At 31.2% G+C, this 13,492-nt stretch overlaps 1 protein-coding gene and 1 long non-coding RNA gene across 3 annotated transcripts in view; both read left to right on the top strand.

Annotated features, from left to right (window-relative positions):
- LOC139501299 (protein SIX6OS1-like) overlaps positions 1–8,339 on the top strand; it is a 41,100-nt gene extending 32,761 nt beyond the window's left edge. For both annotated transcript variants that reach the window (XM_071290332.1, XM_071290333.1), the window contains exons 18-19: positions 7,300–7,462; positions 7,971–8,339. In XM_071290332.1, coding sequence (XP_071146433.1) covers positions 7,300–7,462; positions 7,971–8,257 — 450 coding nt within the window. In that variant the 3' untranslated portion in view covers positions 8,258–8,339. The remainder of the gene's footprint in view (positions 1–7,299; positions 7,463–7,970) is intronic.
- LOC139501300 (uncharacterized) lies at positions 8,338–8,579 on the top strand. The gene is made up of 2 exons (XR_011658513.1): positions 8,338–8,464; positions 8,510–8,579. It is a non-coding gene; the product is annotated as an uncharacterized lncRNA (long non-coding RNA).
- Positions 8,580–13,492: the final 4,913 nt, after the last annotated feature.

Below are 13,492 nucleotides of genomic sequence, written 5' to 3'. Positions count from 1 at the left end.
ATCGCATGATCTAACTGTTATATTTCATTTCTGTTCTCCTTCTGAACATGAATGAAATATTTGCCACTAGAATGTTAAGCAATCAATTATATCACTGTGGTTATTAAAACATTTAAGGTGGTACCTAACACTACAGGGAGATAACTCTGTAAAATCAGCTAAACGTTTTAATTACGTTATGTTGTTAAGGGAATATTAAGCTTCCCAATGATCAAAATAAGTGTTTCTCAAACTGCTATATAACCATTGTATTTTTTTCTGATAAAACGGTTGGTTCAAATTTTTTGAAATTTTTATACTTTTGTAAAAGGGTCAAAGTAAATACTTTGTCAATATTTGCCACTAGAATGTTAAGCAATCAATTATATCACTGTGGTTATTAAAACATTTAAGGTGGTACCTAACACTACAGGGAGATAACTCTGTAAAATCAGCTAAACGTTTTAATTACGTTATGTTGTTAAGGGAATATTAAGCTTCCCAATGATCAAAATAAGTGTTTCTCAAACTGCTATATAACCATTGTATTTTTTTCTGATAAAACGGTTGGTTCAAATTTTTTGAAATTTTTATACTTTTGTAAAAGGGTCAAAGTAAATACTTTGTCAAAATTTTAAGAAAATTAAACGAGCCAAATTAATTTTAGTTAAAGTGTTGGGTACCACCTTAAGAGGAAAATACTTATTACAAATATACAAAATATGGCAAAATACACAATTAACGGAAATCTTAACACTTTAAAGGGGGTTGTCAACTTTAAAATATATATTTCTAAAATAATAGCATGTTATGTCAGTCAACATTTCATTGTGAATGAAAGCAAACAAACTGTTGAAACATTCAATTGAATTATGACATGTTCAAGCATAGAATATTATTCATATGGATCAACTATCACTGGAAAATATCTTTGATATATGTTTTTTTGTATATTAAACTAATAACAAATAGTAGGGTGCCCAGTATCGAAAAAGACGTCTAGTTAACGAGTTTAAGTTAACGGAGAACATACGGCTAAATTTAGATGCAAACTGTTGAAAAATCATTATATTTTCCAATCATTAATGTCGTCGTATGCTGCCGTGGTCACGTTTTTCAAAATTTCGTTGTTTCTTATGGTACCCAAAGATACTGTACAGTACAGGTCATCTTCAACACAAACAATAAAATGATTCCTCTTTGTTTTATTTGTTCAAATTGTACTTATCATTTAGCTTAAATATCAAATTATTCATATAAAGAAAGCTAAAAAATATTTATATAATTTAAGTATAAGTATTTCATGATTTTAGTAGGTCTATTTTTATAGCTGAAATTAACAACATTTTCAACGAAAGCAATTTTATTACGTGTTACTTTCACCGGATTTTTACTCTGATTACATCAATAAGACATGGTTCATATGTGTGCCAAATATATTTCGTGTAATGTTAATCGGTGAAAAGAAAATAGCAATTAAAAACACAAATTTAGTGATAATTTTTTCTTGATTCAAACACGCCTTTTCTCGTGCCGTTAATCGTTTTGTAGCTTACACTATTAGGTCATTAACTAGGACAATTGTCACTAACTTCATTTCTTTTTTTTTGCTTGTTGTATGGCCAATCTGTTTGTTTTTGATAGTCCAGTTTGTTTGAAGATCGTTGTTTTGTAACTTACAATATCATTTTGTTGTTTTTAGCTCACCTGTCCCGAAGGGACAAGTGAGCTTATGCCATCACTTGGCGTCCGTCGTCGTCCGTCGTCTGTCGTCGTCTGTCGTCTGTCGTCGTAAACTATTTCAAGAATCTTCTCCTCTGAAACTAATGGGCCAAATACTTTCAAACTTTAACTGAATGTTCCTTAGGGTATCTAATTTATAAATTGTATCCGAAGTTTTGATCTATCAACAAACATGGTCGCCATTGCTAAAAATAGAACATAGGGGTCAAATGCAGTTTTTGGCTTATAACTCAAAAACCAAAGCATTTAGAGCAAATCTGACATGGGGGTAATATTGTTTATCAGGTCAAGATCTATCTGCCCTGAAATTTTCAGATGAATCAGACAACCCGTTGTTGGGTTGCTGCCCCTGAATTGGTAATTTTAAGGAAATTTTGCTGTTTTTGGTTATTATCTTGAATATTATTATAGATAGAGATAAACTGTAAACAGGAATAATGTTCAGCAAAGTAAGATTTACAAATAAGTCAACATGACGGAAATGGTCAGCTGACCCCTTTAGGAGTTATTGCCCTTTATAGTCAATTTTTAACCATTTTTCGTAAATCTTAGTAATCTTTTACAAAAATCTTCTCCTCTGAAACTACTGGGCCAAATACTTCCAAACTTTAATTGAATGTTCCTTAGGGTATCTAGTTTGTAAATTGTATCCGAAGTTATGATCTGTCAACAAACATGGTCACCATTGCTAAAAATAGAACATAGGGGTCAAATGCAGTTCTTGGCTTATAACTCAAAAACCAAAGCATTTAGAGCAAATCTGACATGGGGTAATATTGTTTATCAGGTCAAGATCTATCTGCCCTGAAATTTTCAGATGAATCAGACAACCTGTTGTTGGGTTGCTGCCCCTGAATTGGTAATTTTAAGGAAATTTTGCTGTTTTTGGTTATTATCTTGAATATTATTATAGATAGAGATAAACTGTAAACAGGAATAATGTTCAGCAAAGTAAGATTTACAAATAAGTCAACATGACGGAAATGGTCAGTTGACCCCTTTAGGAGTTATTGCCCTTTATAGTCAATTTTTAACCATTTTTCGTAAATCTTAGTAATCTTTTACAAAAATCTTCTCCTCTGAAACTACTGGGCCAAATACTTCCAAACTTTAACTGAATGTTCCTTAGGGTATCTAGTTTGTAAATTGTATCCGAAGTTATGATCTATCAACAAACATGGTCGCCATTGCTAAAAATAGAACATAGGGGTCAAATGCAGTTTTTGGCTTATAACTCAAAAACCAAAGCATTTAGAGCAAATCTGACTTGGGTAATATTGTTTATCAGGTCAAGATCTATCTGCCCTGAAATTTTCAGATGAATCAGACAACCTGTTGTTGGGTTGCTGCCCCTGAATTGATAATTTTAAGGAAATTTTGCTTTTTTTGTTTATTATCTTGAATATAATTATAGATAGAAATAAACTGTAAACAGCAATAATGTTCAGCAAAGTAAGATCTTCAATTAAGTCAATTTGACCAAAATTGTCAATTGACCCCTTAGGAGTTATTGCCCTTTAAAGACTTTTTTCACAATTTGTTCATCATGTTGACTTACTTTAAAAAATCTTCTCCTTTGAAACTGCTGTATCAATTTCAGCCAAACTTAGGCTAAATGAGTTTCAGAGTATCTAGTATAAATTTTATATTTTATTTCCTTGTATGTCAAGAAACATAGCTCCTATGGCTAAAATAGAACATAGGAGAAAATGATTATTTTTTTTGGCTTTTGAAGAAAATAGGACGATCCAAAAAACATTTAAATAAATTGAAAAGCCAAAATAATCATTGATGAGAGATTTAACCAAAAGAATTAAGGTGAGCGATTCAGGCTCTTGAGAGCCTCTTGTTTATAACTTTAGTTGTTTTCTTTTAATTGATAGTTTTGTTATAATTGTAATATACAAAACAAATCCTTTGGTCACGTTTCGGACACGGAATATGGCACACATTCACAGTCCTGTTAAACTATGCTAATCAAACCCTAAGCAAAGTAGGACTGAAATACAATGGGATAAGTATGTTATAACTTATATGTCATGGTTCTTCTACTGAATTGCCTATTAATATGCGAGGAATTAACACTAAAGCTTTATCGAGGCTATGGGAGGACAGAAAGATCATGTATATTTTAGTATATTGCACGATGCTTCAGACCTAGACTATCTTCGTACTGATGATTACAAAATGTTGTACCATCATTCTTGCTATAAATCTTACACTAGCAGACACAACTGCAGTTATTTTAAAGCTTAATCAAGTTCTTGTTCGTCTGTAAAGTGTTTCAGGGCATATATAGAAGGTCGTCAAATTCCTGACTGTATAAAATTTCTTTGGGTCAGTGAGAACCAGCAGGCCTTAATCAGATTTCTTGGTGAATTGATTGTTCGGCATCATGGTATATCAACAGTTACTATAACACATGAAGAAGTCATATTCTATTTAACACTTCCAAGGACCCTAAATCAGCTCAGACGGAGTATTCAGGTTTGAAGAATTTTTTTGTACGCCCGATGAAGTAGATACTTGCATGATTGTACATGCTATACATGTAGACAAAGAGTTCGGTGTGAAAGAAATCAAGAGTAGGCTATTAGTAAAAAAGTCACAAGATACAGATGTTCTTATCTTATGGGTTCATAAGTACAAGTGAGAGGTTTAGCGCCATGAAACCAGGTTCAATCCACCATTTTCTACATTTGAAAATGTCTGTACCATGTCAGGAATATGACAGTTGTTGTCCATTCGTTTTTTATGAGTTTTGTAATTTGATTTTGCCATGTGATTAGGGACTGCCCGATTGAATTTTCCTCGGAGTTCAGTATTTTGTGATTTGCATGAGCTATGGTTTCAAACTGGCAATATAGCTTGCACACAAGATTTGCTCCACTATTTACCTGTCCATGACACATGTAAAAGTATCGGGTTTGCCACCTGTAACATGGTACCAGCCGCACATGATGTTACATGATGCGATACAATGTAATCGGTCCTGTTTAGGATCGATAGGCGCACTGTTTATAAGTCTAAAAGGACAACCCAGATGATTTCACCGATTTGTCAAACCTTTCTTATTGTGACATCGATGAATCGATTAATGCAGCTCGAGATCTTGTTGTTAGGTTGTATGATCTCAAGTCAAAATTAAAAATAGATCATTGTGCTTAAACAAATTGAGCGTAAAATTGGCTACAATTTTAAATTTCTCCCTTGTCAAATTTCCTACTTGTGAATCTACTTTTAAACAATATGAAATAAACGCTTCATTCCAGACGTAAAGATATCTTCCAAAATAGCAAAACTAACCTAGCATTCTCCTCTTCAATTCGAATGGGAAAGAAAAAATGACTTGTCTATCTCGAAGGTCAGATGTCTTCCGAATTTCTGCAAGATTAGTTTGTACTTGTGAGGGGGAATCTTTGTTTTCAAAGGGTTGCATTTGCTTCGACAAAATCTATCCTGTACAGATGTATGCCCATGGCAGGCAAATGACATATGTCAAAATGTAAATACTCATCTGGTGGCAGTAAGAAACATTGATGACGACGAAGATGACGATGCATAAGATTTCATTTTTCTGTATGTACCTTATAAATCATTGTTAGTTATCGAATGAAAATTAAGAAGTCCATAATATTTTCTAAACAATAAATAAAACATATAATCAATTTTGATATTGTTGGAAATATAGTAATAATCTTTCTAATGGGGATTCCGAAAGATATGTAAATTAAAAAAAAAACAAAAAAAAACCCTGCCATATGTTCTCTGACCTTGGTATGGTTGATGGGCTAAAACTACAGGAGACCATACAACGTAGTAGGTAATACTAGCCTCGATCATAATTTTCTATTTGCATTTGATCTTTTTTGTGTGTGTGTTTTAGCAATACTGTTGTCTGCTTGTATTCATTTTATAAATTTTTAATGTTCCTTTGGTTTCTTACGCCTTTTTTGTTTGCATTTGTTTGTAAAAACATCGGTGCTGTACATAACCCTCTCCCTTATTACATTTTTGGAATACTTATAAACATTATAGCCAATTGTTGCTCATTTAGTATATGTAAGAAGGGGTGTTTTACCTGTTCTAATAGACGTTTTGTTTTCATAACTTTTGCCCCCCCCCCCCCCCCACCTCTTTTTCTCTGTTTGCAGTAATTTTTACTTCTTCAAAGCAAAGTTATACACAGAGCTTTAAATTCAATCAAGTTCGACGTTAATTTCGGAACAAATCATTTATATATACTATTTCGCACCCAATAACAAAAATTTGATATTTACCTTGAAATTGACTAACACCTTACTATCAAAAGACGTGAAAAACACATTTTGTTTTCAACAAAAGATTAAAGTTAAGATCTAAAAAACGTCTTTAGATATTACTTGTAACGAATTGAATACAAAAATAACAAAGGAGTAGGTCCGGTAAGGACCGATTTTGGCCTCAAATTTCAGTTTCATCTGACGAAAAATTTTGACCACTTTTTAAACACGTAAGTGTCTATTTCATATGATGCAATTAATTTATGTGAAAGATTTTAACTTATTTAGTCATTAAAAACGATCCGATTTAGGCTCAAATATGAGAAATCTACCAAATATGAGAAAAAATGTCACTTTTCAGATGTTTTTTGTCAAAAACGAAAGTGGCCGCATCCGTGTTCATCCTCAATCTTTATATATGTTATGTATTATCATCAAATACAACTTCCATTTCAATATTTTGGATGAACACGAATGCGGCCACTTTCGTTTTACACGGAAACCGCCTAAAATTTAACTAAAATGCTGGAATTGTGAAGATTTCAGTAATTTAGCATGAATTAATGGTGCTAGTTCTCAATATATGTGCATTGTATTGTCAAAAAGAGCCCATATTTATGTAACAGAACCTTTCTACTATCCAATAAATGACTAAAAGTTTACATTTTAACAATTTTGTAAAACTGCTATATTTTGGGGCCAAAAAGGGGTCTTACTGGACCTACTCCTTTAGAAATTGAAATAGGTCAAGGTCACTGTTATTTAACAGCTGTTTGAAAATTTCAAATTTGCACCCTACATGCAAAAAAGTCAATCTAAAGTCATTTTTGGGGATAAAAATATAAAATAAGTTCTAAATGTAGACACAAAAGATATTTTTCTATAAATTAATTGTTTTTATTTTGCTCCAAACGCATAGATCTAGGAGAATCAAGCTATCTAAATGTGACTGTGCATTTTCCTTGAATTTTTGCTCTGACCTTTGACCCTGATTTAAAAAAATCGTGACCACGGTAGACAGTGACGACAACGCTATTTCGATGAGGATTGTTCTCCTCTTTCCAATGATATAAAATATAGTCATATGTTATTCCGTTAAGGCAAATCGATAATATTTGTTGATTGGGCACCCTACTAAAATCTTAACCATACAGTATTGCTATAGGACAATATTGAACATACTTTATGAATTTAAGATAAACCACAGTAATTTTAATCATTGAACGATAGAATATTTTGTTGAATAACACTTGTAATGTTTTGCAGAAATGATTTGCCAGTTGCTTAGATATATTTTTTTTATCTTATTTTACAGAAGAATACTACCAAGACTAGCAGTGCTGCTGACAACAACATAAACTTAAGTGGGTTTGCTACAGAAATGTCCATGTTTCAATCTGGTGGTGGAAGCAACATGTTTCCTAGCGCTGGTGATGGTGCCAGTGACAAATCCAATTTCTTTGGTAGCAAATCACCCGGTAAATATTTAGGGGAACTTTCCAGTTATTTTCATTGCTTCAATGACTAATTTATATTGGGGATTTCCAATGCAAATCAAGTTGATTTGGGATTGTACAGGGTTTGGTGGAAGGATTAAACTGTTCAACTGGAAGTCAAGTTCAATCTTAATCTCGACGATATTATCTTTTGCTGTTCAGGAGTTATGGCCCTTAACACAGGCACTTAAAATTAAAATAAAACCTAGTGTAGATATCAAAATAAGACTGTCAGTAATAAATGGGAGTAAATGACAACAGTTAAAAGAATTGAGACAACAAGGTCAGTCAGTTTTTGTTGAATCTAGTTTTCCCATCATAAGTTTTAAAGTCCAAATTTGAACAGTTAAAAGAATTGAGACAACAAAGTCTGTCATTTTTTTTTGAATCTAGTTTTCCCATCATAAGTTTTAAAGTCCAAATTTGTTTAGATGTGAACTGATTCAGATTTCCTATAAACAATTTGCTTAATATTTATTTTATTTGACAGATTTGAGCACAGCAGATTCAGGGTTTAGTTTTGGAGCAGCAGACAAATCTGGAGGAAGCTCTATCATGTCTTTGTTTGGTAGCAGTAATTCAGAAGACGATACTCAGGAAACCAGTTTCTCTTTCAGCTTTGGAGGAGGAGGAGGGGACCAGTCAGGAGGAAGTCCTGCATTTAGTTTTGGAGGGGCAGATAAATCTGGAGGTGCTTCAATTATGTCATTATTTGGTGGCGGTGGAGGTAAACCAGAAGAGAAAACACAAGAAAGCAACTTCTCTTTTAGTTTTTGATGAACTGCCATTTAAAACTCAACTGTTCTAAAGTTCACTCTCTGAAAAAGTATGCCTTTAATCTCTTATTCTGTTTTTATTTTCGAAATCATTATATTGTTATTGTTATAAGTTATAATATCAATGTTAATTGTTATTAATTATAAATGTAAATATTAATTGTTATAAATTATAAATGTTAAATGTTATAAACTATAAATGTTAATTGTTATAAACTATAAATGTTAATTGTTATTAATTATAAAAATAAAGGTTAATTGTTATCAAGTACACATGTAAATCTTAATTGTTATAGATTATGAATATAAATGTTTATTTATTATATTGTTATAAAATTTGTTTTATATATTGTTATGAGACAACTCTTCACAAGAGCCCAAATGACACAGAAATTAACAACTATAGGTCACCATATGTTCTTCAACAATGAGCAAAGCCCATATGTAGACAGCTCTCTCACAAGCAAAACATCCTATCTGTAAAGATAATTATGTTTATGTAATGTAAAAGAAGGGATATGGTGTGATAACTGAAAAAGTTCAAAACACAAATTTCTTACACTAACATGATGATTCAAAAGTAAAATAACAACACTTTAATTGCTGCTAGTCATCTCAGAGTCACAGTTAGGCCATCAGTAAGGAGCAAAAACTTACAACTCACTGCAAACTCACAGACAGCACCCATCACCTTTGAGCAGAATAATTTTCTGGATGTTGTCATTTGATCACACATTGCTTGGTAATAAAAAAAAGCAAAATCACAAAATTACAAAACTCCAAGGAAAATTCAAAAAGGAAAGTCTCTTATCAAATGGAAATATCATAAGCTCAAACACATCAACAACTGTCATATTCCTGACTTGGTACAAGAATTTTCTTATGTATAAAATGGTGGATTAAACCTGGTTTTGATAGCTAGCTAAACCTCTCACTTGGATGACAGTCGCATGAAATTCCATTATATTGACAATGATGTGTGAACAAAACAAACAGACATCAAAGGTTAAAATGTCAAAATAATGTTACAGCAAAACATAAACAAATTACAAAAATGTCAAACAAACCTAATAACTATTGTCATAGCGTGTATAAAAATCTCTGTGCAATATTTCTTCAACCACTGACGTCATAAAGAATTTGTTGGGTAGATCGGCAGAAAATAATGTAGGAATAATTCAAATAGCAGTTTCTATCTGACAACATACAGACCTGTAAAGTGAAGAAGAAAGACAAGTTATCTCTAGAATAAATAACTATGTCATAACTCAAAAGAGGAAGACAACAAATACTTAAAAAAACAAAAACAGTGTTTGTTATCTCCTCTCAGCAGAAAAAGTTACCTCTGTCAGTGAAATGAAAAATGGATATGTTGTCTTAACTCAAGACAAAAAAAGAACTGATAAAATTTAAAGAAAAGGGAAAGTGCTATAAATGTTTTTCTTCCTCTCAAAAGTAACATTTATCTTACTGCAAGTTCATTACAGTATTGTAAATACTTAGTACAGAAATTATTGTGTGCATATATTATTGCGATTTTGTCATTTTTAGTTTAAAATGTGATTTTATTTTTTGCAATATTGAGAAATATCCTGTTTAATTCATGTAGCAAATTTCTAGTTTAAATTATGGCTATAATAACCCTTTTGCATTTTTCACAATAATAAAACCATTGCTATAATTTCTGAATTTACAGTACTTATAGCACTTGGTTTGCGTGAATTTTTTTTGCTATAGGTTAAGTTTGATGAGGAATGTACAAGATTTTTCTGTCCTAGTATTAGCTAATTCAATCTAGCTGTATTTGGGTGGTGATGGCAAACTGTTTATATAGTCAGTTTAATTTTTTTGTGATTTTTGGCACAAAACTGGAAAATTGCTTGGTACAACCTCTCCCTTCCTCAGTTTCTCAGCTTCATATAGAAAAGTTTATATTTTTCTGACATTGACCTTATATTGTATATTTAGAGAGATGTGACATGTTGTATAGACAATTGTCTATTGTTAAAGACCGACTGTATGTTGACATCTAGGTGTCTTTTAATTTACCCCACATCTCCTTTATTATATTTTGGATTTTTTTGCTGAAATACTGTTGCAATATAAATGTTTAGTTTTCATCAGTAACATTTTTTTTAGTACAAAGTTATAGGTCAGACACACAGCATCTTTCAATGCAAAATAGCTGAATTCCTTTCTTCAACCTTATTTTTGATGAGAAATATCCACCAATTAGTAAAATCAGCCAAATTCAAAACTATATTACTTGTTTAAAATCTTGTTATGCCCTGCCTACATATCATTTTTCAACCTGTGTCAATTTGTTGTTTCCTTATCAAGTTAAAAGTTTTGGGTTAAGTTGTAGTGTAATGTGAAGTTGAAATCAGTATGACACTTGGTGTATATGTTTATTTATGATGTAAACTTTTAAAATATATGCTATCTGGTGTAGAGCCAGGGTTAGCAGTTAATAATGAACATGGAAATGTGATTGTCTAAAATCTTATTGTTCTAAGTTCAGAGTTTTGGTTTTAGGTGGTTTACTTATATAAGTTGTGGTTACATTAACATGAAAATTAGGGCACATGTTTATTTTGATGTTACCTTTGTAAATCATATCCCAAATTAGGGTTTAACCCTGATTTCATGGTTCAATGAACTCAAATGTGATAATAAGCAGAAGGGCACACAGTCGACTGGTACCCGGCTGTTATTAAAAATCTTGATAATAGGAAGGCAATCAGCATACTGAATATTTAACGGAGGGAACCAACATAGGCGCATAGTATTATGTTAAATCTTTTTTATTGTTTTATAAGCTAAATGAGCAATGCTGTTGGCCAAATTAACAGATGACATAATGAAACAACATTTGTTTCCTGGTGTTTTTTATCTTCAAGAGGCAGATCAAGTAATTCAAATTGAACTTTATAAATTACTTATGCAAGAGCAAATTGAGACCTGTTGGATAGATATGATTTAAAAGAAAGTATATCAGCCTTGTACATCTCTAATTTTGATAATACTATTGAGTAATGAAACAATATAAAAAAAAAAATATAAAAAAAAGACTTCTCTATATTGTGTAATTTCCTTGATCTAGGTTAATTAACAGTTCTTAAACTATTCATATAAGATTTGGGTTCCTAAATGAAACGTTTCAACTTTGCAGGACTACACATGGTGACATTACAAATCTATTCCACTAAGGCTATATACAGTATTCGATCAAATCAGATTGATACGATTAAAATTATGTACAATCGTTGAGTCTGGTATTAATGTGTTGTCTGTTGCCATGAGTGAAAATCTTCAACTTATAATTTTCAACAACCTAAGTCCTTGGCATGTAATATGTTCCATTTCATGATTGTTCTTGGAAAGAAAGAGTTCCTTTAGACTTCACTGGTGATCCTCTGTTGTTAAAACTTGTGTGTTCAATCATCATGACCTCTACTGTGGCCACCTTTGAAGTAAGTTCTCTTGTTGATATCTATCAGCTCATTGTGAATACAATTAAGCATGCATAGCATGTTATCACGGTCTAGAGATGACTCACAAGGAAGGCTATAATTTTTAAACCAAGACTTACCTATAAATCAAATCAAATTCTATCAATTCTTGATAACATTGAAAGTAAAGATGCTGGTCTACAGTTGTTCATCTCGTAACATCGCCACTTTCATGGATAAGGGTACTCTAGCTTGCATATAATTATAAAGGTTGATGGAAAAATAACTGCAAAGGCTTAGATTAATAAAAAAAATATGCACACTAGATTCCTAAATCAATGGAGCACTAATATTTCAAGAATTTTTGAACCAACAGCGTCAAAACACGTAGAGTTATTAATTAGTTCATTAAAGAGTTCTATTGAATATAAACAATCACATTCAAATTAGTTGTTACCTATCTTTCTTTCAATTAACTTTTCTAACTTGGGTGATTTAAAGTTTAATTTGGGGTTGGCAATAATTGATGTAGCTACAGGTGTCATACCACCAAATCATAGTACATCACATCCTGTTTCATATAAAAAAAAGGGCCGAAATATATATATATCCCTTGAATTAGGAAGTCTTGTAGGAATACAAACCCTACATTTCATTGCAGTAAATATTTTTTAAGTCTTAGGTGTTTCAAAACAACTGTACGCATATTTTTTTATTTAGTGTTTCTATTCTGTATTCTGTATCTTCATATATTCTGCCAATATATGTACACCTTCAGTACAATGTAATAAATCCAATATAAATCCAATCACCAATAGAAATATAATACAGTCTGTACACAATACAAGTATGTCGACAATATATTCCTTCACCAGAATCACACATCAAGTCTTAATTATAAGATTTAAAATATATTTTCTTTTAAATAATAATAACTTGCAGTCCGCACAAAACTAATACTTAGCTAAATTTGACTTTCTTAAGATTTATATAAAATATTTTGAAAATTTGTGAACAGAAAAAAAAGGGATGAACATTTTAATTTATACTTCTGGTGATAGTTATTATCTTATATGAATGAAATGTTATGTGGTATTTTAACTGTACGTATATTGTATTGAACAGGATAAAAATTTGAAACAAAGATACCCCAGTAAATTCAGCATAATTTTGAAAAATGCCTTATATAAATTACTATAATAGGTGAAAAACAATCCTACTTATATTTGCCTTATATAAATTACTATAATAGGTGAAAAACAATCCTACTTATAATTACTATAATAGGTGAAAAACAATCTACTTATATTTGCCTTATATAAATTACTATAATAGGTGAAAAACAATCCTACTTATAATTACTATAATAGGTGAAAAACAATCTACTTATATTTGCAATTTAAGAAGAGTCACTTATAATCACAATGTTAACAATATTTATTGGGTAGATTATTATCTTTGGTGCAGATAATTATTCGATGTGTAAAAGTTAAAAAGAAAAATATCTTACAATAGAACTTTGATGTAGTGCAAGTTCTTTTTAAAGTATTTTTCACATATTGTGTCAAGGGAGACAACCATTTAATTTTTTTTTTTTTTTTTTTTTTAACACAAAAACAAAATTGAGACAATTTCATTGTTTTTTTTCCAAAATTCATCCCCACCCACTTAATTTGCACTACCATTTACAAAAAATATCCTGCAAAACAAAGTATTTTTCAAGTTTTTTACAATTTAATAGTACATTGTTGTACTAGGTTTCACAATATTATAAACGGTCTTTA

The sequence above is a fragment of the Mytilus edulis genome, chromosome 13, assembly GCF_963676685.1.
Source record: "Mytilus edulis chromosome 13, xbMytEdul2.2, whole genome shotgun sequence".
Taxonomy (NCBI): Eukaryota; Metazoa; Mollusca; class Bivalvia; order Mytilida; family Mytilidae; genus Mytilus; species Mytilus edulis.
This window is presented reverse-complemented; position numbering and strand designations above follow the sequence as displayed.